Below are 27,737 nucleotides of genomic sequence, written 5' to 3'. Positions count from 1 at the left end.
CATCTTCGAGACTATGGAATATAGTCAAGTGAAGCCCCTATAGTTTGCGACAACACTAGTGCCATAACAATCACTCAAAATCCAGTGATGCACTCAAGGAAAAAGCACATTGATGTGCGCCATCATTTTATACGAGAACATGTGCTCAAGCAGGAGATTCAGATGATCTACGTATCTACTGACCAGCAAGAAGCAGACATCTTCACCAAGCCACTACCGGATGCTAAGTTTTCTTATATTCGTAATGTACTTGGTTTAATAGAATTAAGTTAAGACAAGCATTAGTTTATGGGGAATAATGCATTTCATTAGAATAATTTCATTACATTCGCCATATATAGCACTTTAAATTCACCCCCTACTACGTCTATACTCGTAATTAGCTGCAGAAATCCTGGCCTGCATTTCTTAACTCCACTCAATCATCCAGAGAGTGAGTGAACCCTGACCACTGCAGACATCATCCTCAAAGCAGATGTTCTGCATCTCGTCTCTCTCTGCCAAAAGCATCAAGAGTCTCGCAGCAGAAGGCCTCAGCACATCTCGAGTACTCTGAGTATGCAAGGTAAGTTTGCATCGCAGCAAACCCTCAGCAACTCGTGGATTCATCAGAGCTAAGCCAGTCGGAAGGCTGCGACGTATCCTGTAACGCCCCAATTTTATCTTAATTGAGATTATTTGAGATAATAAGAGTTTTCAGATTTCGAGGGCCGTTTTGATATTTATCAGGGACTATTTTGAAAATTTTGGAAATTTCAGGGACTAAAACGCAAATAATGGATTTTATACATTATCTACTCATTGTTGACTTGTCAAAACACTTCATCTCCTTCCCCATTTCGTTCCTCCTCCATTGAAGGCGCCCAAACGTGATTCCAAGCTTTGTGGTTTCGATTTCCGGTCGATCCATCCGTTGGAATTTAATTTTGAAGGCAGATTAGCGATCACGGCAGCGAGAGCTCTGTTATATCGTAAGTATTTCTTCGATCAGAGTCATTCTATTTTTCGGATGTTGTTAGAATCGATTGAGTTGCGAGTATGTTGTTCTTGGCAGAGTTCTGATCGTTTATTCTCAGTCGGTTTTGAATTAGAACTTCGTTCGGAATTGTTACGATTTTTGGAAGTTTATTCGAAAATTTGGAGTTTTAGATTTGATGGGTCTGCAGTATTTTTGTTGTATTAACATCGTTGTGAGTTAGTATCGTTGTTATACTGCTATCTGCGTTTCCGGTTTATTGAGTTTATAGCCGTTATGCCGCCGGTTTGAGTTTTAGAGATTTTGAACCATTTTGTGTTGTTGAACCTTTGCTTATGAGTTCATCGTCGTTGTTGATCTTCTTTGCCTCCGTACAGATTCGTTTGGAGTTTGTCGAGCCCTGTGTTAGCAGCATTGGATCGTCGGAGAGTTGGACGAAGAACGGTAAAAAGATTACCTTGAGCCGTTGTTGTTGTTAGGTTGTATAGTTTCTGATATAACCTTTTATTGTAGCTTATCCAGAGTTGGAGCTATTGAATTGAAAGGTAAAAGCAGTCATCGTTAGCGGGATAGCATACTCGGGATAGTTGGTTCTCGAGTTTCCCCTAAAATCACATACTTGCATCAATACTTGTTCCAGCATGTGGAACTTGTATTTTGTTGTTGATTGAGTTTTTTTATATGGCTTAATGCTTTATGTTTTCTTTTGCATTCATATTGAGCCAAACCATTGATTCAGCGGGCAGAACAGTGTTAGAGTAGGTGCCCATCGAGCCAATGTGTTGGTTGATGGTACTTGAGAGAACTCTTGTATGACAATTTTTATTTTAATAATATTTGACATTATTTAATTTGGCACATCTTTATCTTTATACTCATGCTAGCTGCATAGATAAAGCCCTTGATTATAAAAATAGTATAAAGAATATGAGATGGTCATGTGATGACTATCATGAAACTCATATTTGGAATACTGTATATTCTAAATTGTTCCTAGTGATTCAGCCGCCATAAAGAAGGATAAAGGCCGTTCGAGCTTGAAACTAGTATTTGCGATATGAGTACCATGTTTCATTGGTAGGGGACATAGATATGTCCAAGCATGCAAATAGGTGCCCCTTGTAGAGTGCACTAAACAACCCTCCCTAAAGGATTTTCCAAGTGGTTCTCACTTATCGAGTGAAGAAGTCCTAGTTTATGGTTGTACACCATTAGTCCTTATGACCCGGGACAACATGGAGACTCTATATGCTAGTGCTTCACTTTGACTTGTTTACCAACTCATATGGGGTCATCAGGTGGCAATGTTGGGTGTTGTAACAAAACATATAGGAGTCGATGCATTATATTCGGGGATTCACCGCTTACCTACGGGTATGGATATCCTGTGTTCTCATGTATATGTAGCTTGAAATCTCTGATCAGAGTAGGTGGTAATTAATAAAGTTGTTTCTTAAATTACACCTTCGATGCAACTACGACATGACACATAGTTATCGATTCAATGACAATTCTCGATATACCAATGGTTGTCGAATCGATCGGGATATATGAGTTGAAGGGACCGTACTGTACGTTAACCATAATTGATTGGTTCTTGCAGGCACTATCATTTGATACCTAGGAAGTCATGTAAGCGATGCTGCTAGACGTTTCACATGACTTGTTGGGTACTATCAGACTTGAGTTTTCTGACGTTCTTATTATCAAGGAGTTGATCAATAAGAATGGAGCTATATAGGGTATGCTCACATAAGGGACTTGTTGATCCCAAATAACATTGAGATGTGAACCCACTGCTAGTTGTATCAATAAACCATTGAGGGTCACACAAGTACTAGCTTTCTAGATCTCGTTGAGATTAAAATTAGTTCAATGTGTTGAACAACTTATAAAGGAGTTTATAAGTAAAATAAATTATAAGTTTGACTTCTAAATTGGAGAATAAATGGAAAAATAACTTTTAATTTGTAAATGTGTTCCAATATTAAAAGTTGACTTAAAATAATTAGTTTGTGAAAATGTTGATTTTCTAAACTATCATTTTGAACTTAATTAATTAATTCAAGAGTTGAATTAATTTAACACTAGTAGACTTTGTAATGTACAAATAATTAAATTAATTCAAGTGTTGAATTAATTAAACACTATTGAGTCTAGTAGAGCTCAAATTGATATAGTGTTGAATAATTATATACTAGTGGACTTGAATGAGTTCAAGTCAGATTTAATTAATTATTTAAACTTAATTAGGATTAAGTTTAATGTTTAATTAAATAAGTTCAAAATAATGTATATATATAATATATGTATATTTTTGAAATATATATATATATACATAAAATATATGTATGTGAGGTAATTGAAGGGTTGAAGGATTGATACAATTTTCCATGCAAACCTTTAGTTTTTCCATGCATGTTTTTAATTGCATCATTTTAATCCTTCATCATTAATATATTATTATGAATAATATACACATATATTCATTCCATGAAAAAGTGCTTGTGGCCGTGCACTTTACACCAATTTTCTCCAAGTTTTTTTTTCAAATTTTTGAGGAAGAAGAAAATGAAAATCTCAATGAAAAATTCTCTAAATATTCTATTGCATATTTAGAGCAGATCTAGATTGTCTAGTCGTGGATGTAATTTGAAGAAGAAGCAATTTCAAAGCCTTGAAATGTTGAATCCATTTGAGCAAGGTGTGCTCTTGGAAGCGTGTAGATAGTGTCTACCACTTCAAGAGCCTAGTTTTTTTTCAACTTGGTTGGAGCCATAAATCAATCTTTGAGATTGATAGGTAAAACCTCTAAAAAACCTGTGGTTGTTTGATTTTGAATGCTACACAAGTGCTCGGATCTCTTTTGTTAAAAAATTAAAAAATTTTGTTGCGTTTCCGGGCACGAGTTAACCGATCTCCAACAGCCCTTTTTGTTTAGACGTTTTTGGGGCTATACTGTGAGTGGCCTGGGTTTAGAGGTTCACCTAGTATCAACATACTCCTTATAGTCTTACCAAAGTCTAGGGGAGTGGGATACGTGGCACCACCTCGATTGGGAGAGTCGATGAGTTGTTACGTGATCTCATCCTCGGGATCCCAAATGCAGAGAAGCAATCCCTTGTTTATCATAAATGATATCCCTATTTTAAAGACATGCATATCATTCGTTTTAGTTTGATTATGTTGTCTTGAAAGCATGTTGTTGAGATGTTACATGTATTACTTGTTATGTTGCTTTTACTGGGAATATCATTCTTACCGGAGTTATCCGGTTGTTGCTTTGTTTTGTGCGTATACTTGGCAACAGGAGGGGAAGGATCAAGTCAGCGAAGACCTGGTTAGCATCAAGAGGAAGATCAGTTAGGAGTGGGACTTGGTTTAGAAGTCGAATCAGTATGTTTATCTAGTTTAAGATTGAAGCATGTTAGAACTTGAACTTGTATGTATTGTAATTCAAACTTGTTCTGTATTCGAATCGTAATCTAGAATCGAAGCATGTTTGGAACTTTTATCGATCTAGACTTCTTGTTGATCTTAGGCTTTCTAAAAGCATGTTTTGATATTGCGTGTAATCTCTACACCCCGTTTTGTGTATATATTTGAATGCATGTTGAAAGCCAGCGCGTGAATAATTTTTGTTAGGCTGAGCATTTCTGCCCAGGCCTTCCGTGCGCTAGCGAGGCACGCGAGGAAATTCCAGGGGCTCGGGTTTGTTAGCCCGCGCGTGCGCGAGAGATGTATCTCATGCGGGCGCGAGCCTTCATCCGGGGCTCTGGAAGTGCAGCCTGCGCGTGCGCGAGATGTTCATCTCGCGCGAGCGCGTTGCCTTAAAAAAAATAAAAATTAATTTCTTGAATCTTGGTTTATCGTATGCTTTATTATTTGTTTAATCCGAGATTAGATGTTTAGAACCGAGGTCTCACATTAAGTGGTATCAGAGCGATAAGTTCTTGGTTGAACTTGAGTGAGCGGGGTAGATCGAGTCTGCGTGTATTGGCTTCTCGCATGTGATTGAGTTATTTAGCTTTTTATTTAATTCCATGCGAGTATGCTTTATTATTTGAGAATCAATTGAATTACATGCTTATGTGATTAAATTTATAAAACATGATCTACTTGAGATATAATTGTTTATGTTATCGACTGATATCCGGTATTCTGAGCAGTTGTTAGGGAACCGATTGTAATGATTGAAATATCTTGTGTCCTAACCTTTGATTATCAGATGGGTCCTTGTCGAGTTATTAACAAAAATCCACCGCCATTTACTCCATCGAATTAGCAAGCTAGTACTGAAACTGTTTAAATGGATGCTACAGCGACGCCTATGGAAACCTTGCTGAAGAGGTTTCAGTTGTTTAATCCGCCTTTGTTGATAGGTACTGAGAATCCGGTTGACTTTGAGAGCTGGTTGGACGACATTGATTAGTTGTTCGATTCCCTTGATTACTCTGACGACCGCCGAACTAGTTTAGTCATTCATCAGCTTCGTGGTGTTGCAAAGAACTGGTGGATCACGACGAAGAGATCCATGGAGAATCGAGGTACAGTTGTTACTTGGTCTCTTTCGGTTTTTTCCTGTTTCGTACCAAAAGGACAAGGGAGCCGAGTTTTCCAATCTGAGGCAAGGGAACTTGAACATTGAAGAGTATGTTTCCAAATTCGATAGTCTGTTGCGTTTTGAACCACTTATCGCTGACAATGAAGAAGCCAAAGCTGATTAGTTCATCAACGGCTTGAATCTCCACATCTTCACATTGGTAAACACTACTAGGCCTGATAACTTTGCAGATGCCATGAATCACGCAAAGGGAGCTGAAGCGGGTTTGTGGAGACATAGAGGAAATCATATGGTACCTCAGCAGCAGAGACAATCCCAGAATCAACCGTCTCAGCATCAGAATCAACAATCTCAGTATCAGAACTAGCCTCAGAGGTACGAAAGAGGAAGCAGTGATGTTAACAGGAAGGATAATTACAAATCAAGAGGGAAACAGTTCAAGAGGTAGAGGAACAGTTCATCTAGTTCTAGTGGTTCCAAGAAATTCGGTTCAGGATAGAGTTCTGGATCTTCATCTTTGTTCTGCAACAAGTGTGGAGGTAGACACTCATCGGATCAGTGTGTATGGCTCTTTGGGAACTGCAATACCTGTCAGCAACCGGGACATTTTCTAAGGTGTGCCCTCAACGTAGTAGAAATCGAGCTTAGAGTGGGAGTTTATCTAGACCTACAGCTTAGCTTGAGAGAGTCTTTTGCTGTTCACTCCTTTCAGCCTCAACAGCAGAACAGGCAGGGAGGTAACCCTAGTGCGAACCAGCCTTCGAGATAGCAGGAACGAGTCTTTGCTTTGACAGAGGATCAGGCTCAGGCAGCACCGGACGATGTTATAGCAGTTAACTGTTCGATTCTTGGTTATTCTGCTCATGTTTTGATAGATACAGGTGCTTCCCATTCCTTTATCTCTGAGAATTTTGTGTTGTTGCATGATTTTCCTACTTAGTTGTTACCTAATGTATTAATTGTTGCTTCACCTTTGGGTGGAGAAATTGTTTCTATCAGATTAGTCATGAACTGTGAACTTTTTTTTGAGGGAAATTTGTTAGAGTTCGATTGTATTATACTTGGGCTGTCAGATTTCGACTGTAATGTTGGTATAGATGATTTAATCAAGTACAGGGCAACCGTCGATTGTTTTCAAAAAGTTGTCAGGTTCAGACCTAAAATGGAAGAAGAGTGGTGCAGAGGAATTTTCGGTTTATGCAGTTGATGTACTGAAATATAGCCCTGAATTGGTTGATATACCAGTGGTTAGAGAATTTGCTGATGTGTTTCCGAAAAAGATTCCTGGATTGCCGCCTATTCGAGAGATCGAATTCAGCATCGATTTGTGTTAGGTACTCAACCTATTTCCAAAGCTCCGTATCGTATGGCGCCGTTTGAATTGACAGAGTTGAAAGAACATCTTGAGGATTTGATTGCCAAGGGATGTATTAGACCTAGTGTATCGCCTTGGGGTGGTCCTGTTATGTTTGTTCGGAGGAAGAATGGTTCTATGCGGCTCTATATCGACTACCATCAACTGAATCAGGCTACAGTCAAGAACAGGTATCCTTTACCCCGAATAGATGACCTTTTTGATCGGCTGCAGGGTTATTCTATCTATTCGAAGATTGATCTGAGGCCAGGTTATCATCAGCTGAGAGTGCGTGAGGAAGATGTTCCTAAGACCGCATTCAGAATGAGGTATGGTCATTTCGAATTTATAGTCATGTCGTTCGGTTTGACTAATGCTCCAGTGGTTTTTATGGGTTTGACGAATCGTATCTTTCAGCGCTATTTCGATGAGTATGTTATTATCTTTATCGATGATATTCTTATCTACTCGAAAAACCGTACTGACCATGCAGAGCATTTGAGGATCGTCTTGCAGATTTTGCGAGTTGAGCAGTTGTTTGCCAAACTATCTAAGTGTGAGTTTTGGTTGGATCGAGTAGTCTTTCTCGGTCATGTTATTTCAGGATATGGGATTTCTGTCGATCCCAGCAAGATTGAAGCGGTTATGAATTGGCCTAGACCGACATCAGTGCCTGAGATCCGAAGCTTTATGGGTTTTGCTGGTTATTATCGCCGATTTATCGATGGATTATCATCTATTGCCAAGCCAATTACCCAGCTGACTCAGAAGAATGCGCCTTTTATCTGTACTGCAGATTGTGAGGCTAGCTTTGTTGATCTGAAGAGGAGACTGACCAGTGCTATGATTCTTTCTATTTCGAAAGGTACTGGAGGTTTCACAATCTATTTTGATGCTTTTAACTGAGGTTTGGGTTGTGTTCTTATGCAGCATAAGCATGTGATAGCGTATGCATCGAGGAAGCTGAAGTCGCACGAGACTCGTTATCCGGTTCATGATCTTGAACTAGCTGCGATTGTATTTGCTCTGAATATCTGGCGTCACTATCTGTATGGGAAGTCTTTCGAGATCTTTTTTTCTGATCATAAGAGTCTTAAGTACTTGTTTTCATAGGCATTGCTGAATATGAGACAGAGGAGATGGTTAGATCTGTTGAAGGATTTCGACTGTGAAATCAAGTATTATCCGGGAAAGTCGAATGCAGTTGCAGATGCCTTGAGCCGAAAGCTTTGTTCCTTATCTCTTTCTACTATCGGTGTTTCTAAGTTGATCGATGATTGTTGCACTTCTGGGTTGGGGTTTGAAATAGATAGGAGGACTATCATAGTGTTTGCTATTCAAGCCGAGCCGTAGTTGTTTGTTGCGATCAAAGAAGCATAGAAGTCTGATCCGAGCATTCAGGTTTCAGTAGAAAAAGTCAGATCTGGGCATCAGTCTGAATTCCAGGTTAGAGATGATGTTTTGTTTGTGAATAACCATATTGTTGTGCCTGATATTTCTGAGTTGAGGCAGCGTATTCTCTGAGAGGCTCATTGCAGTCAGTTCAGTGTTCATCCTGAAGACCGTAAGATGTATAACAATCTGAAGAACCTGTTTTGGTGGAAGAGAATGAAGAGCGATTGAAACGACTCTTCACTCTATACTTAATTAATTAATAAAAGAAATTACGGATTTTTTTAAAAAATTTTGCCATGACTTGTTTGTATGTAGACAAGCCAACCTGTCTCAAGCAACCATACGAGCATAAAAGAAAAGAAAAAGAGTAGGAGAAAAGAAGGTTGCATACTACGACAGTCATTCATAAAGAAAAATAAAGGCAACCCCACACGGTTGCAATAATATCGATAACAAACTTTAAATCATAAACTCCAAGCACAGGAAAAACACATCCTGGCTATCACCAAAAGTACTTAGTTTAAAAAAAATTCATTATTACATCATCACTAATGCGGAAAACATGAAATAGCATCGGCCGTAGGGCCTCGCTCCGCCGGAGACCTCCCCTCAAAGACCCTGCCCCTCGGTCCCTACAAACTCCTCCTTACCTGACAATCAAACAAGCATAGTGAGTCTAATGACCCAACAAGTACAAACAGTGTAATAACAAGGGTTTAAAATAACTGCAGTAATACTCAAAATACTATACATAATATACTTGAAACATAAGCTGTAGGAATGCGCATGCTACAAAAGAATGAGACAACATGTAATTGATGAAGAAACGCCAACTCACGCTATGAAACTCTTGAACCTTCTTAACTTAAATGAAACTCATGCATGACTGAAAACTGAATGCAATAAGACGAGTCAAACTGATACTGAAACTGAAACTGTAAACTTAGATCCTTGAATTGTGACCCTCTGTTTTGATCGATCAATGGCTGCAGTGCACTATGATGGCAAGACGCCGAGATTCCTCCCGAAGCGATTTACCCCTTTATCTGTCATTTGGTAGGGATCCCGAGATTTTTCCAGATCTCACACTACCCGTCTATTTTGGTAGGGATCCCGGGATGTCTCCCGGTCTCGATCTACCCGTCTATGGTAAGTGAGTGAGGCATCCCCCACCCGTCAATACCCTGTCTCGTCACAATCAAATCACTTCGTTTAAAAAAAATATGTTTTCCTTTCCCTTCTTTGACTCGGCTCAAAATACTTAGCATGCATGGTTAAATGCGACTTCCTTTATAAACATTTGCTCGGCTCACAGGCGAGGCCCAACATACAAGTATGCAACTTTAGGAAATGAGAATCAATACAAAATTGTGGACATAGGGTGGGAGAGTGGCTGCCCCTAGGTGTTAAGACTCATACTTAACTCTATTGCTCACAACCAAGGCATAACCCGAGCAATCGCACCCAAAAGCCCATATCTCATTCTTACCTTAACCGAATTTGACCCCGCTCAAACCGACACTCTCCATTAACTACCAACAAGCCATAGGACCAGTTTGTAACTTCATTTAACCACTCGAACAATCCTATCAAAACTCAATTCCGGACAGCCCACTTTTACTCCTAAAAGTCTGCACCGACACCTTAACTTCAAAGACCCATAACTCATTGAAATCTTAACCGAAACGAGCCCATTTTATACCAACGCGACCACAACAACATAACCTAGACCTAGGACCAGCCCTAACCACGCCCAGACCATGTTCAGATCCTCCCCTGCCCCAAAATCAGACTGCCATGCTCAATGCAAATGTCATCCCACAACACTTCTACTATGAGGAATCACCACCAAGCCATATATCCTTACCCCCACATACTTCCAAACCACTAAACACACTCCATACCATCTCTTAGGACTTAACACAAACACCTTGGCAGCCCTCAACCATACCTCCACTCCACAATTCAAAAACATCAATTTTATGCACCAAAATACCTTGAATTTTTTAGAAATCAATTCAACCAAGTGCCAAACATTAAAATACACTTTACATGCCTTAAAAACAGCCCAATCACAATGTAAAATTCAAAATTTAGGGTTGCATTGCTTCTGAAATTTTCAAGAGTGACAACATGCATTGAAACCCATCATTTTTCTCATCACATTGCATCATTCAACTCTCAATCATGAACATGTATGAAAATTTCAAAATTTAACACAACCCTAGCTGAAAAATCCCTAAAAACCGAAGCCTAGTCTTGCAAAAACATGAGCCATTCAAAAATTATCAAGAAACATGGAAAGATGCTTAGCTAACTTGCTTGAATGCCCAAGAAAATGAATATACTTGCCTTCACTTAAAATTACCCAAAGAATTCGAAAACAAGAGAGTAAGGAGCTGGTAAATTTTGACCAACACCTAGAACAACCTCCCTAGAGGGTCTTCCGGCGGAGGCGGCGGCTGGAGCTCAAGGAAGGGAATGGCCAAACAAAAAAAAAGAGAATGGGAGAGGAGAGAAGAGAAGAATGGGGCGGCTACTAAGGACTTTGGGTGGCTAGGGTTTGAAATAAAATTATTTAAGTGTTTTAAAAGTTGAGTGTGTAGTGTGTAATGTGTACATGTATGTGTAAGCAAAGGTGTAAGTATTTAAAAGTAGGTGTGAGTGTTGCTTTAATAGTACAACTTTAAAGTAAAAATTTTACCTACTAACTTACACTAATAAAATTCCTAAGTTTAAAAACCCCATATTAAAAATATTAAATTGGGTTTTACTAATTCGGGTTTATGAAAATTCTAAATTTTGAAAAAGTTAAAGAATAAGCTCAATATTGCAATAATAAGAAAATGATTTCTGATACCCATTAACTTCTAACTTTTGAACTCTCATCTTATTTCCTCCTACCTCCCTACTAAAATTTTAAAATAACAAGTCTTGGAATTCACCGCCGAAATCCACCATCGCCAAACGCCGGAACCGGAAATCACTGTCTCAAAAATTTCAATAATAAACAACTTAAATATTTGAGCACTTAAACTTTAAAGGAAACTTAAGCAATTAATTCTAAGCAATTAAAATCATAATTATTAAAAAAAGAATTTTAGGCATGGAATTTAAATTACGAAATCTTAGGTGCTACAATTCCTCCGTCCCTAATATGAAAAATTTTGTCCTCGAAATTAGAACTTACCAAATAGCTCTGGATAGCGAGTCCTAATATCTGTCTCTGTCTCCCAAGTGGCCTCTTCATCTGAATGATTCAACCACTTAACCTTGACCATTGGAATAGTCTTGTTACGGAGTCTCCTCTCCTGCCTCTCCATAATCCGGTCAGGTCTCTCTTCATAAGTCATATGAGGCTATAACTGAAGAGGCTCGAGGTTGAGCACATGAAAAGAATTCGAGATGTACTTCCTCAGCATGGATACACGGAAGACGTTGTGTACTCCAGCAAGATTAAGCGGCAAAGCCACCCTATAGGCTAACGTCCCCACCCTATCAGGAATCTCAAAAGGTCCAACGAACCTCGGATCTAATTTCCCCTTCTTCCCGAATCTCATCATGCCTTTCAAAGGAGCTACTCGGATAAAGACATGATCACCCACAGAGAACTCCAAGTCTCTCCTCCTATGATCGGCGTAACTCTTCTGCCTGATCTGTGCAGTCCTCATCCTATCACGGATCTTGGCCACAACTTCAGCAGTCTGCTGAACAATCTCGGGTCCCAACTCCGACCTCTCACCGATCTTGGTCCAAAATACCGTGATCTACAAGGTCTCCCATAGAGTGCCTCGTAAGGCGCCATACCAATGGTGGCCTGATAGCTGTTGTCATATGCAAATTCCACCAATGGTAACCTCGACTCCCTCATATTATGAAAGTCAATAGCACAGGCTCTCAGAAGGTCCTCTAGAATCTGAATCACCCTCTTGGACTGTCCATCCATCTAGGGGTGGAAGGCAATGCTAAACAAAAGCTTCGTCCCCAAAGCTGAATGAAGACTCTTCCAAAAAGACGAAGTAAACCGCAGATCTCTATCAGACACTATGGAAACAGGGATACCATGTAGTCTGACTATCTCCCGGATATACAACTCCGCATACCGAGTCATGGAGAAATTCGTCCTCACTGGCAAAAAGTGCGCCGACTTAGTGAGACGGTCAACAATAACCCAAATAACATTCGAACCTCTCACTGTCCTCGGCAAGCCAACAACGAAATCCAATAACATGGTAATATTTTCCCATTTCCACTCAGGAATAAGGAGTGGCTTAAGCAATCCTGCAGGTCTCTGATGTTCTGCTTTGACCTGCTGGCATGTCAGACATTCTGACACAAATTGGGCGATATCGCGCATCATGCCCGGCCACCAATACAACTGCTAAAGATCTCGATACATCTTGGTACTGCCTGGGTGGATAGAGTACGGTCATGTATGCGCCTCTGCCATGATAGTAACTTGCAAAGAATCACCTGCGGGCACCCAAAGTCTATCTCTGAACCTCACAATCCCACCTACCACTGAGTACAAGTCACTGCCTCTCTCGTCGGCTCTCCGTCTCCACTTGCTCAACTGCTCATCAACTGCTTGAGCAACTCTGAAATGATCAAACAACGAAGTCTGCACTGATAAAGCTGACAATCTAGGAGCTCTACCCTCGACATAGAACTCTAGTCCGAATCTCTGAATCTCATCCTGCAAAGGTCTAGACACCGTCAAAGAGGCAATCACTGCTGACTTTCTACTCAATGCATCTGCGACTACATTAGCTTTACCCGGGTGGTTGCTAATATCGCAGTCATAATCTTTCAGAAACTCTAACAATCTCCGTTGTCTCATATTCAACTCCTTCTGGGTGAAGAAGTATTTGAGGCTCTTATGGTCGGTGAATATCTTACACTTCTCTCCGTAGAGATAGTGTCTCCAAATCTTGAGAGCGAACACCACTGCTTCTAACTACAAATCATGAGTAGGGTAGTTTTTCTCATGCTCCTTAAACTGCCTTGAAGCATAAGTGATAACCCTATCTCTCTGCATAAGCACTGCCACAAGTCCCAACTTGGAAGCATCAGTGTAAACTACAAAATGTCCATCTCCAGATGGCATAGCTAACACTGGTGCTGTCGTGAGAGCTTCCTTCAACACATCAAAGCTCTCTTGACACTCTGGCCTCCAAATAAACTTGGCATTCTTCTTGGTCAGCCCTGTCAAGGGCACCGCAATCGATGAAAAGACCTTGATAAACTTCCTATATTATCCGGCCAATTCGAGAAAACTTCGAATCTCCGATGCGCTTCTTGGCACAGACCACTCCTTCACTGCTTGGACCTTGGAAGGATCTACTTCCACTACATCCTTGGAAATAATATGACCCAAGAATGGTACTATCTCTAACCAAAATTCGCACTTGTCGAACTTAGCATACAACTTCCGCTCTCGGAGTACTCATAGAATTGTCCTCAAATGCTGGGTATGTTCTTCTCTATCCTTCGAATAAATGAGGATATCGTCAATAAAGACAATGAAAAACTGATCCAAGTACGGCTGAAACACGCAGTTCATAAGATCCATGAAGACTGCGGGCGCGTTCATCATCCCGAACGGCATCACAAGGAATTCGTAGTGGCCATAACGAGTCCTAAACGCTGTCTTGAACACATCAGACTCCTTCACCTTCAACTGGTGATATCCCGAACGAAGATCAGTCTTTGAAAACACAAAATCTCCTTGTAACTGATCAAAGAGATCCTCAATTCTAGGAAGTGGGTACTTGTTCTTCACTGTTACACCATTCAACCCTCGATAGTCTATGCACAATCTCATACTTCCGTCCTTCTTTTTCACAAAGAGGACCGATGCGCCCCATGGAGAGAAGCTAGGGCGTATGAACCCTTTATCAAGAAACTCTTCAATCTGCTCTTTCAGTTCCTTCATTTCTGTGGGATCTAGTCTGTACGGTGCCTTAGAGATTGGCACAGTACCCGATATCAAGTCTATAGAGAACTCGACTTCTCTATCAGGTGGGATACCTGCAACTTCATCTGGAAACACATCCTCAAAATCCTTGACCACGTCCACATCTGAAATATTCGGGGGTGCTGGCAACTCTGACAAAGATACACTGGCTACGAATGTCACACATCCATCATGCACCAACTTCTTAGCTTGCATGAGAGATATAAGTTGAGTCCTCTTCGAGGTCCTAGTAGCCTCAAACCAGAATGGTTCATTTCCCTCCGGTCGGACCATCACTGATCGCTGCTGAAAATCAATCACCACAGCGTTCTTCGTCATCCAGTCCATCCCAAGTATCAGGTCAAACTCAGGCATGGGCAACACTATCAGATCGGCATTCACTGACTGCCCTTGCAACAAGAGCTTAAGATTCCTCACTATATTCCTCGTAGACAATTCTTCCCTTGATGGGATGGTTACTGTGAAGCCACCCAACAACTCTTCATACTCAATACTCTGCTTACGGGTAAATGCCTCCGAAATAAAAGAGTGTGTAGCTCCCGAGTCTAACAAAGCACTAGTGGCTACACCAGTTACTACAATCCTACCTGCATTAACGGTGAATACATCCACAGAAAAGATCGAAGTTAAATAACACAAGTTCTACTTAGACTCATTCTAAGTCATCAAATCCCAAACAAGATACTACGCATGCTAATACAGTCAAATTCTCCAATCATGCAACATGCAACAAAATTATTGACCCCAAACAAGAAAACATAAAATCACATGCATCAGTGAATCGATTAACTGCTCTAAACCCAAGAAAAACTTAAGATGTTACCTGTGATGAGTGTGGTATCTGGGTCGGCCTCCTCGGCCTGCATCACGAACACTCGACCCTGCATGGGCCTCCTCAACTTCGGGCAGTCTTTAGATACATGACCCGGCTTCTTGCATTTGAAACACACTCTTGCTTCCTTCAAGAACTTCCCAAATTGTGGACGGTGGAATGTCTGGAAAATAGGCTTATCCTCAGTCCTGGGAGGAGCAGGTCTCTGGGCCTGATGGTGCCCTTGGGGCCTCTGCTGTCCCTGATATGGCTTCTTTCCATGCTGCTGCTAGTGACCCTGGTGAGTGAAGGCCCTCTTGCCATGAACCTCGACACTAATGTCCTTCAAGGACTGTTCGGACCTCATAGCTTTCCTGACGGCAGCTGCATAGTCCACTGGCTCAGCCATCATCAGGTCCCTACGAATAGTAGGCCACAGACACTCAACAAAGTGCTGCAACTTCTCCGTCTCATCATTCCCTATCAATGGCACTAAGTGGCAGCCCCTCTCAAATTTCCAAACAAACTCGGATAGAGTCAGATCTCCCTGCCGGAGACTCATAAACTCTTTCTTCATCTGCGCCCTCACCTCAGCCGTAAAGTACTTCTTATAGAAGAGAGTCTTGAATGCTTCCCAAGTCATTGTGGTAACATCGACAGTCTTCTCCACACCCTCAAACCACAAGGCGGCTTCATCCTTGAGAAGGAACGTCATACAGCGAACTCGGTCCGCATCTCCCAAATCCATGTAGCGGAAAATCGCCTCTAGCGAGCGAATCCAGCCCACCGCTACCATCGGATCCGTAGTACCAGAGAAGTCCTTAGGATCCATCTTCCTAAACTTCTCATAGACCGCACTAGGTCTAGCCCTTGGGGCCTCGACATGCTGCTCTAAGATACGAGCCAGTTCGGCTAGCACCTGAGCCCCAGCATCAACTGGTGGAGGGGGCAGAGAAAGTGGCGGCGGTGGAGGTGCATGGGGATCACATCGAGGTGCCATCTGAGCGCAAGTTCAAATTTCAAAAATTCAAATTTGATGCCTTAAGAAAAATATTTTTATTTAAACATAAAACATGCTCAAATAATTTAAGAAACTAATGCTACTAATCTGATCAAATAGCAATAAGCGAAACATAAATCTTACAGACTTTGAGGCAAGATCCCTTGAGTTTCAGCAACCGTCAGTAGGCTCAGCCCAAACCAAGACCGTGCTCTGATACCAACTGAAACGACCCTTCACTCTATACTTAATTAAATAATAAAAGAAAATACGGATTTTTTTAAAAAATTTTACCATGACTTGTTTGTAAGTAGACAAGCCAACCTGTCTCAAGCAACCATACGAGCATAAAATAAAAGAAGAAGACGTAGGAGAAAAGAAGGTTGCATACTACGACAGTTATTCATAAAGAAAAATAAAGTCAACCCACATGGTTGCAATAATATCGATAACAAACTTTAAATCATAAACTCCAAGCACAGGGAAAACACATCCTACTATCACCAAAAGTACTTAGTTTAAAAAAACTTATTATTACATCATCACTAATGCGGAAAACATGAAATAACATCGGTCTTAGGGCCTCGCTCCACCGGAGACCTCCCCTCAAGGACCCTGACCTTCGGTCCCTACAAACTCCTCCTCACCTGACAATCAAACAAGCATAGTGAGTCTAATGACCCAGCAAGTATAAACAGTGTAATAACAAGGGTTTAAAATAACTGCAGTAATACTCAAAATACTATACATAATATACTTGAAACATAAGCTGTAAGAATGCGCATGCTACAAAAGAATGAGACAACATGTAATTGATGAACACACGCCAAATCATGCTATGAAAATCTTGAACCTTCTTAACTTAACTGAAACTCATGCATGACTGAAAACTGAATGCAATAAGACGAGTCAAACTGATACTGAAACTGAAACTATAAACTTAGATCCTTGAAGTGTGACCCTCTGTATTGATTGATCAATGGCTGCAGTGCACTATGCCGGCAAGATGCCGAGATTCCTCCCGACGTGACTTATCCCTTTATTTGTCATTTGGTAGGGATCCCAAGATTTTTCCCGATCTCACACTACTCGTCTATTTTGATAGGGATCCCGGGATGTCTCCCGGTCTCGATCTACAGGTCTATGGTAAGTGAGTGAGAAATCCCCCACCCATAAATATCATGTCTCGTCACAATCAAATCACTTCATTTAAAAAAAATATGTTTTCCTTTTCCTTCCTTGACTCGGCTCAAAATACTTAGCATGCATGGTTAAATGCGACTTCCTTTATAAACATTTGCTTGGCTCAAAGGCGAGACCTAACATACAAGTATTCAACTTTAGGAAATGAGAATCAACACAAAATTGTGGACATAGGGTGGGAGAGTGGCTGCCCCTAGGTGTTAAGACTCATACTTAACTCTATTGTTCACAACCAAGGCATAACCCGAGCAATCGCACCCAAAAGCTCATATCTCATTCTTACCTCAACTGAATTCGACCCCGCTCAAACCGAAACTCTCCATACACTACCAACAAGCCATAGGACTAGTTTGTAACTTCATTTGACCACTCGAACAATCCTATCAAAACTCAATTCCGGACAGCCCACTTTTACTCCTAAAATTCTGCACCGACACCTTAACTTCAAAAACCCATAACTCATTAAAGTCTTAACCAAAACGAGCCCATTTTATACCAACATGACCAAAACATCATAACCTAGACCTAGGACCAGCCCTAACCACGCCCAGACCATGTTCAGATCCTCCCCTGCCCCGAAATCAGACTGCCCTGCTCAATGCTAATGCCATCCCACAACACTTCTACTATGAGGAATCACCACCAAGCCATATATCCTTACCCCACCTACTTCCAAACCACTAAACACACTCCATACCATCTCTTAGGAATTAACACAAACACCTTGGCAGCCCTCAACCATACCTCCACTCCACAATTCAAAAACATCAATTTTATGCACCAAAATACCTTGAATTCTTGAGAAATCAATGCAACCAATTGCCAGACATTAAAATACACTTCACATGCCTTAGAAACATCCCAATCACCATGTAAAATTCTAAATTTAGGCTTGCATTACTTCTGAAATTTTCGAGAGTGACAACATGCATTGAAACCCATCATTTTTCTCATCACATTGCATCATTCAACTCTCAATCATGAACATGTATGAAAATTTCAAAATTTAACATAACCCTAGCTGAAAAATCCCTATAAACCGAAGCCTAGTCTTGCAAAAACATGAGCCATTCGAAAATTGTCAAGAAACATGGAATGCCCAAGAAAATGAATATACTTGTCTTCACTTAAAATTACCCAAAGAATTCGAAAACAAGAGGGGAAGTAGCTGGAAACCCTTGACCAACACCTAGAACAACCTCCCTAGAGGGTCTTCTGGCGACGGCGGCGGTGGCTGGAGATCAAGGAAGGGAACGGCCGAACAAAAAAAAAGAGAATGGGAGAGGAGAGAAGAATGGGGCGGCTACTAAGGACTTTGGGTGGCTAGGATTTGAAATAAAATGATTTAAGTGTTTTAAAAGTTGAGTGTGTAGTGTGTACATTTGTGTGTAAGCAAAGATGTAAGTATTTAAAAGTAGGTGTGAGTGTTGCTTTAATAATGCAAATTTAAAGTACAACTTTTACCTACTAACTTATACTAATAAAATTCCTAAGTTTAAAAATCCCATATTAAAAATATTAAATTGGGTTTTACTAATCCGGGTTTATGAAAATTCTAACTTTTGAAAAAGTTAAAGAATAAGCTCAATATTGCAATAATAAGAAAATGATTTCTGATACCCGGTAACTTTTAACTTTTGAACTCTCATCTAATTTCCTCCTACCTCCCTACTAAACTTTTAAAATAACAAGTCTTGGAATTCATCGCCGAAATCCACTATCGTCAAATGCCGGAACCGAAAATCACTGTCTCAAAAATTTCAATAATAATAACTTAAATATTTGAGCACTTAAACTTTAAAGGAAACTTAAGCAATTAATTCCAAGCAATTAAAATCATAGTTATTAAAAAAAGAATTTTAGGCATGGAATTTAAATTATGAAATCTTAGGTGATACAGCGATGTTGCGAGATTTGTATCTCGATGTTTGAACTGTCAGCAAGTAAAAGCAGAGAGGAAGAGACTCGGTGGTCTGTTGCACAGTCTATCTATTCCTGAATAGAATTGGATCACATTTCTATGAATTTTGTCACAAGGCTACCGCGATCTGTTCGATGATGCGATGCTATTTGGGTAGTGATCGACCGATTGACAAAGTCTGCTTGTTTCATTCCGTACAGAATGATGTATCGTCACGATTAGATGGCTGAGTTATATGTTAGCAGCGTTGTGAGATTGCATGGTGTGCCGAAGTCGATCGTTTCAGATCGAGACCCTAGATTCACTTTGCACTTTTGGCACAGTCTTCAGGAGGCACTTGGTACTCGATTACATCTGAGTACAACTTATCATCCTCAGACCGATGGACAGTCAGAGTGGACAATCCAGACGTTGGAGGATATGCTGCGAGCGGTAGTGCTAGACTTTGGCACTAGTTGGCAAGATTCTTTGCCTCTTGTTGAGTTTTCTTACAACAACAACTTTCAAGCGAGTATCGGTATGGTTCCTTTTGAGGTTTTGTACGGTAAGAAGTGCCGATCTCCGTTGTTTTGGGATGATTTGTCCGAGTCACCTGATTTTGGATCGGATATGCTTCGAGATATGGCAGAGCAAGTAAAGATCATTCAGTTGAGAATGAAGTCAGCTCAAGTTAGACAGGAAAAGTATGCGAATGTCATACGTAGACCTCTGAGTTTCGAGCAGGGAGACCGCGTTTTCCTTAAGATTCCTCCTTTCAGAGGCACTGTCAGATTTGGTAAGAGAGGGAAGTTATCTCCGAGATTCATCGGGCTGTACGAGATTCTCGAGAAGTTAGGAAATCTTGCCTACATACTTTTACGTCCTCCGTCTTTATCTGATATTCACTACGTTTTTCACGTCTCTATGCTGCGGAAGTATCATCCGGATCCTTCTCATATTCTTCATCCTGACAAAGCCGAGTTAGACAAGACTCTAAGCTAATTTGAGCGACCGATTCAGATCCTTGATCGCAAAGAGAAGCAACTCAGAACCAAGTTGATTCTGTTGGTGAAAGTACAGTGGAACTGTCATGGAGTCGAGGAAGCGACTTGGGAGACCGAGTCAGATATGAAACAGCATTTTCTAGAGCTATTCTGATAATGCGAGTTCTTATTTCAGTTTCTAGTTATTTATTATATCTTATGAGTTGTGATTCTTATTGATTTCGAGGATGAAATCTCTTCTTAGAGGGGGAGAATTGTAACGCCAGATTTTATCTTAATTGAGCTTATATGAGATAATTAGAGTTTTCAGAAATCGAGGGCATTTTGATATTTATCAGGATCTATTTTGCAAATTTTGGAAATTTTAGGGACTAAAACGCAAATAATTGATTTTATATATTATCTACTCATTGTTGACTTGTCAAAACACTTCATATCCTTCCCCATTTCGTTCCTCCTCCATTGAAGGTGCCCAAACGTGATTCCAAGCTTTGTGATTTTGATTTCCGGTCGATCCGTCCGTTGGAATTTAATTCTGAAGGCAGATTAGCGATCACGACATCGAGAGCTCCGTTATATCGTAAGTATTTCTCCGATCAGATTGGTTCTATTTTTTGGATGTTGTTAGAATCGATTGAGTTGCGAGTATGTTGTTCTTGGCAGAGTTCTGATCGTTTATTCTCAGTCGGTTTTGAATTAGAACGTCGATCGGAATTGTTATGATTTTGGAAGTTTATTCGAAAATTTGGAGTTTGAGATTTGATTGGTTTGCAGTATTTTTGTTGTATTAACATCGTTGTGAGTTATTATTGTTTTTATACTGCTGTCTGCATTTCCAGTTTGTTAATTTTATAGTCATTATGCCGCCGGTTTGAGTTTTAGAGATTTTGAACCGTTTTGTGTTGTTGAACTTGGCTTATGAGTTGATTATTGTCGTTGTTGATCTTCTTTGCCTCTATACAGATTCGTTTGGAGTTTGTCGTGCCCTGTGTTAGCATCATTGGATCTTCGAAGAGTTGGACAAAGAACGGTAAAGAGATTACCTTGAGCCGTTGTTGTTGTTAGGTTGTATAGTTTCTGATATAACCTTTTATTGTAGCTTATCCAGAGTTGGAACTATTGCATTGAAAGGTAAAAGCAGTCATCTTTAGAGGGATAGCATACTCAGGACAGTTGGTTCTCGAGTTTCCCTTAAAATCACATACTTGCATCAATACTTGTTCTAGCATGTGGAACTTGTATTTTGTTGATTGATTGAGCTTTTATTATGTGGCTAATGTTTTATGTTTTATTATGCATTCATCTTGAGCCAACTTTGATTTCAGCGGGTAGAACAACCCTTTTTGTTTAGGCGTTTTGGGGGCTATACTGTAAGTGGCCTGGGTGAAGAGGTTCACCTAGTGTCAGCATACTCCTTATAGTTGCACCAAAGTCTAGGGAAGTGGGATACGTGGCACCACCTCGATTGGAAGAGTCGGTGAATTGTTACGTGATCTCATCCTCGGGATCCCAAAAGCAGAGCAGAAATCCCTTGTTGATCATAAATTATATCCCTATTTTAAAGACATGCATATCATTCGTTTTGATTTGATTATGTTGTCTTGAAAGCATCTTGTTGAGATGTTACATGTATTACTTCTTATGTTGCTTTTACTGGAAATATCATTCTCACCGGAGTTATCCGGTTGTTGCTTTGTTTTGTGCGTGTACTTGGCAACAGAAGGGGCAGGATCAAGTCAGCGAAGACCTAGTTAGCATCAAGAGGGAGAGTTAGTAGTGGGACTTGGTTTAGAAGTCAAATTAGCAAGTTTATGTAGTTTAATATTGAAGCATGTTAGAACTCAAACTTATATGTATTGTAATTCGAACTTGTTCTGTATTCGGATCGTAATCTAGAATCGAAGCATGTTTGGAAATTTTATCGATCTAGACTTCTTGTTGATCTTAGGCTTTATGAATGCATGTTTTGATATTGCGTGTATTCTCTACACCCCGTTTTGTGTATGTATTTGAATGCATGTTGAAATCGAGCATGGGAATAATTTTTGTTAGGCTGAGCATTTCTGCCCAGGCCTTACGCGCGCAAGCGAGGTGGTCCTCGCGCGCGCAAGAAAATTCCAAGGGCTCGGGTTTGTCAGCTCGCGCGCGCGCGAGCCTTCAGCCGGGGCTCTGGAAGTGTAGCCTGTGCATGCGCGAGATGTTCATCTTGCGCGAGCGCGTGGCCTTAAAAAAATTTAATTGTTTGAATCTTGGTTTATCGTATGCTTTATTATTTGTTTAATCTGATATTAGATGTTTAGAACCGAGGTCTCACATATCCCCTCCAAAAGAAGCCAGATACGCATGGCCCTTTCTATGACTCTACTTCTATACAAAGCTTTTCTTCTTTCAAAATCAGACTCATCCATTGATATATGTTGTATATTTTGAACTAAGTTATGTTTTCTTTCTGGATCAAAGGCACATTATTTATAAGCAAGAAAACTAGAAAGCCAAAGTTCAAGTTGGCCAACAGTTGCCTACACTGAATCATCAAGAATATCTTTACAAGATATTGGCAAAAGAACTTGGATAAGCATACTTTATCGATATTTGTACCGTGCATTTATTGAAAGATTAAAATAGTCACTATTTACATCGTACTTCTTCTGATTACTATTATCCTTTCTCGACTTTCCCGACTGTGACTCATAATCATCTATATCCACCTCTTTTAGTCACATCGTTTTTAATGCTAAAAACCTCTGATATATGAATTGGCGTGATGATGATATCTTCTACGATACTTATACGTATAATCAGCAGATAATACACAAAATAATTCTTATTTCACATTAACTTGGAGATTTTACAGGAGAAGTCGGTTACATTAAAGCTTCAAAGGCTGCTACTGCCTTAACTATCTCCATCTCCACTGCATTCTTCCATGAGAGCATGAAGAACGTAAGCTCTCTGGTAGGAGAGCAAATGTAGACAATGTCCTCCGACTGATGTCTCCAGTCCTTTACCGGATCAGTTGACCCAAGATTTTCTTCATATGGCCACATCTGGACAACATAGTCTCTCTCTGGATTCATCAAACCTTGTGGATGAATGACAGAAAGTGTAGTGACCCTTACCCAGATCACCTACTAAACAGAACTTAGGCATTCAATTAACTTAATAAAACAGATATCAGAATAAAACTGCGGAAACCAATAACATTATACAATCCCAGGTAAAGGAATCTGTAATTATCCAATATTATACAACCAAATCGAATAGCTGTATAAACCCAAACAACAGTAATAAAGCCTAGACGAAGCTCCAGCTGGCCAACCACTGACTAGCCCCTCCTGGATCCACCCTCCTCGTCCAATCGCAAACCTGCCCCATGGAATAGGGTGTCCAGAAAATACAGAGTACGAGACGTGAGCATAAAACGCTCAGTGCGAGAGTATGAGTATACATGCATGCAAAGTGAACTCCCTATAGACTCGAGGTCAAGGATCAGATAACAGAGACAGACCGGGCCCTGGTATGTAGCACGCTGTGCCGTCGCTTCAGGAGGTGGCTCCCATACCGAGATAACTGTGGATACGCCGGACCCAAATCGATGAAAGTCCATCCACTAACAGGATAGGGTACAACCCTACTACAGACATCTCGAAGGAGATACAGCAAGATGCAAATGAATGCAGCATAATATCATGGCATATAAATCATGCAGTCACATAATACATGCATACTCAGTCAGGATATCTCGAACAGTACTTTCGTACCTCAAATACCAGGTAGGCACTACCAGCTCTAAGTCCAAGCCTAAAGTCCGCCTACACAGCGAAATGATACTACTATCATTACAGTGCTCTAAAAGCCTTAACTAAGCTATTGCATACTCCTAAATATTTATAGGAAGCAAAAGCTATACCTTCGTCCGTCGTTAGCCCTTTGATGTCGATGCCTCCAGAACTTGGGCACAACTCCGCTACGACTATCGAACGCCTCTCCGACCTCCGGACCAAGCCTAAGAAGACTAGAACAGCTCGAATATGACTAGAAATAGAGAGGAAATCCGGAATTGGCAAGGAGAAATGAAGTCTCGGCCTTCTATTTATAGACAACGATCGGAGCCTCCGATCCTTGATCGGAACGTCCGAACCTCGATCGGAACGTCCGATCCTGCCATCGGAGCTTCCGAAGATCCTGATCTGCCACGTGTCAAAATATCACTTGTTGACTCCAGATAGGGGTGATCGGAGCCTCCGGTCCTGATCGGAGCTTCCGATCCAGCCACACGTCATGGATGACGTAATATCATCGGTGCCACCGATCCCGATCGGAGCTTCCGATCCCGATCGGAGCTTCCGATCGTCCCTTCGGAGCTTCCGATCCGTCCAATCCCAAATTTATTTAATTAGCATTAATACTTTAATTACTCAATTAGGGTTCGGGCTACTACATTCTCCCCCACTTAAGATATTTCGTCCTCGAAATCAGATCTTAAGTACCGAATGCAAATACAGAAATCAGAAACATTCTTTATTCAAACAAACGTTTACAGAGTTTGCAACTGAATACAACTTAAAGAATGAAATCAAAACAACTCAGGATGGTCTTTACACATCCTGTCCTCAAGCTCCCAAGTAGCTTCCTCAGTGCCTCGGCGCTGCCACTGAACTAAAACCAAAGGAATGACTTTGTTCCGTAAAACCTTATCCTTAAAATCAAGGATGCGAAGAGGTTTCTCAACATAAGTCAAATCCTTGTCTACCTGAACCTCAGACCGCTGCAGAATATGAGATTCATTCGCCACATACCGTCGCAACAGAGATACGTGGAACACGTCGTGAATACTGGATAGATGCGGTGGCAATGCTAGTCGATAAGCCAAATCGCCAATACTCTCCAAGATCTCAAACGGACCGATAAATCTGGGAGACAACATGCCCTTAAAGCCAAATCTGAGAATCTTGCGGAAAGGTGACACTCTCAGAAACACTTTCTCCCCGACCTCGAACTGCAAAGGCCTACGCTTGATATTAGCATAGCTGGCCTGACGATCCTGTGCAGCCTTAATCCGTTTCTTGATCTGATCAACAATGTCTATCGCCTGCTGGATAAACTCCGGTCCCTCAGCCTGTCTCTCCCCCACTTCTTCCCAGAAGAGTGGAGTGCGACAACGTCGCCCATACAACGCTTCAAAAGGTGCCATCCCAATACTAGTGTGATAGCTGTTGTTGTAAGCGAACTCGATCAACAGCAAATGATCCTGCCAGGCTGAACCAAAATCCAAGACGCACGCTCTAAGCATATCCTCTAACGTACGGATAGTGCGCTCTGACTGACCATCAGTCTCTGGATGATAGGCTGTACTCAAACTGAGAGTAGTACCCATCGCACGCTGAACACTCCCCCAGAACCTAGAAGTAAACCTGGGGTCCCGATCGCTGACAATGCTCACAGGCACTCCATGAAGTCGAACGATCTCCTGAATGTACATCCGTGCCATGCGATCCACAGAGTACTCTCGGCTATAGGCAATGAAATGTGCTGACTTGGTGAGTCGGTCCACCATAACCCAGATAGCATCACAGTTCCTCGGGGATACCGGCAAATGGGTCACAAAGTCCATAGTGATAAACTCCCATTTCCATTCAGGAATAGGCAGACTGTGAAGCAATCCTCCAGGTCGTCGGTGCTCTGCCTTGACCTGTTGACACACCAAACATCTGGAAACAAACTGATAAACACTGTGTTTCATTCCCTTCCACCAGAAACGAGTACGTAGATCCTTGTACATCTTGTTGCTCCCAGGATGAATACTCAACTTAGTGCGATGTGCTTGAGACAAAATCTCCTCTCGCAACTCTTCATCCTGTGGAATCACAAGCCTACCAGACAAACATAGAAAGCCATCGGACTGATAATAAAATCCAGACGAACTACCCTCGTTAGCTAGACGAGCTAAACGCTGGGTCTTCGAGTCAGACATCTGAGCATCTCGGATCCGCGAGTACAAGGCTGGCTCAGATAATATCGCAAACATCTGGATACTCTGCATACCTTTCTTATGCTTGAAGGTATAACCTGAAGTACAACAGTCACTGATCGCACTAGACATCGAACACGTCTGAAGTGCGGATAGTCGCACCTTGCGACTCAAGGCATCAGCGGTGAGATTAGCAGCTCTCGGATGGTACTTAATCTCGCAATCATAGTCCTTAAGCAAGTCCATCCAACGTCTCTGTCTCATGTTCAATTCTGCCTGAGTGAACAAATACTTGAGACTCTTATGGTCGGTGAAGATCTCAAATTTCTCGCCATACAGATAATGACGCCAGATCTTCAAAGCGAACACAATGGCTGCTAACTCCAAATCATGGACTGGGTAGTTGTCCTCGTGAAGCTTCAGCTGTCTAGAAGCGTATGCGATCACATGCCCATTCTGAGTCAGGACACAACCTAACCCCTGAAGAGAAGCATCCGTGTAAACTACATACCCTCCAGATCCTGACGGTAATGCTAACACCGGCGCAGAAGTCAACCGCCGTCGAAGCTCACGGAAATTCTCCTCACACTCGGAGGACCACTCGAAATCCACACCCTTGCGGGTAAGCTGCGTCAACGGTCGAGCTAACTGAGAGAAGTTCAGAATGAAGCGACGATAATACCCTGCTAGACCCAGAAAACTACGGATCTCAGCAACCGTCGTCGGACGCGACCAATTAAGTACCGCTTCAATCTTGCTTGGATCAACAGAAATCCCTTCCCTGGATATGATATGGCCAAGAAAGACCACTCTATCCATCCAGAACTCACACTTGCTCAGCTTGGCGTACAACTGCTCATCTCGAAGAGTCTGTAGTACCAACCGCAAGTGAGAAACATGCTCTTCCGTATTACGCGAATACACCAAGATGTCGTCAATGAAGACCACGACAAACTTGTCCAAATACTCCCTGAAGACACGGTTCATCAAATCCATGAATATAGCCGGCGCATTAGTCAAACCAAATGGCATCACTAGGAACTCGTAATGCCCATAGCGAGTACGGAATGCAGTCTTGGCTACGTCCTGATCACGGACTCTCAACTGATGATACCCAGATCTCAAGTCAATCTTGGAGTAAATAGAAGTACCCTGCAGCTGATCAAACAAGTCATCAATACGAGGCAACGGATACTTGTTCTTCACAGTCACTCGATTCAGCTGCCGATAGTCAATGCACAGCCGCATCGACCCATCCTTCTTCTTCACGAAGAGAACAGGAGCTCCCCAAGGAGATACACTAGGACGAATGTACCCCTTGTCCAAAAGATCCTGTAGCTGATTCTTTAACTCACGCATCTCTGACGGAGCCAGACGATACGGTGCTCTAGAAATAGGCAAAGTACCCGGCATCAACTCTATGCCAAAATCGACTTCCCTAGCAGGAGGAAAACCTGGAATCTCATCAGGAAACACATCTGGAAATTCATCCACAACAGGAATGCTCTCTATCCCAATACTCTCAGCGGACAAATCAACTGCATAGATAAGGTAGCTTCCCCGCCAGACTCCAGAGCTCGAC

The 27,737-nt window shown here is 41.4% G+C and overlaps 1 protein-coding gene across 1 annotated transcript; it reads right to left on the bottom strand.

Annotated features, from left to right (window-relative positions):
- Positions 1 to 11,648: 11,648 nt before the first annotated feature.
- LOC140871078 (uncharacterized) lies at positions 11,649 to 15,153 on the bottom strand. Its single transcript, XM_073273521.1, has 6 exons — positions 15,090 to 15,153; positions 13,964 to 14,853; positions 12,809 to 12,985; positions 12,419 to 12,598; positions 12,097 to 12,235; positions 11,649 to 11,866 (listed from the first exon to the last, which is right to left on the bottom strand). The coding sequence occupies exons 1-6, from the start codon at positions 15,151 to 15,153 to the stop codon at positions 11,649 to 11,651; spliced, it is 1,668 nt and encodes a 555-aa protein (XP_073129622.1).
- Positions 15,154 to 27,737: the final 12,584 nt, after the last annotated feature.

The sequence above is a fragment of the Henckelia pumila genome, unplaced genomic scaffold (genome assembly GCF_033568475.1).
Source record: "Henckelia pumila isolate YLH828 unplaced genomic scaffold, ASM3356847v2 CTG_38, whole genome shotgun sequence".
NCBI classification, from domain to species: Eukaryota; Viridiplantae; Streptophyta; class Magnoliopsida; order Lamiales; family Gesneriaceae; genus Henckelia; species Henckelia pumila.
This window is presented reverse-complemented; position numbering and strand designations above follow the sequence as displayed.

Coding starts and splice junctions, on each gene's coding strand:
- LOC140871078 (XM_073273521.1), bottom strand. CDS start 15,153: ATGCAGGGTCGAGTGTTCGTGATGCAGGCCGAGGAGGCCGACCCAGAT. Junction 14,854..15,089: donor AGATACCACACTCATCACAG/GTAACATCTTAA, acceptor CCGTTAATGCAG/GTAGGATTGTAGTAACTGGT. Junction 11,867..12,096: donor CAGCTATCAGGCCACCATTG/GTATGGCGCCTT, acceptor TTATCCGAGTAG/CTCCTTTGAAAGGCATGATG.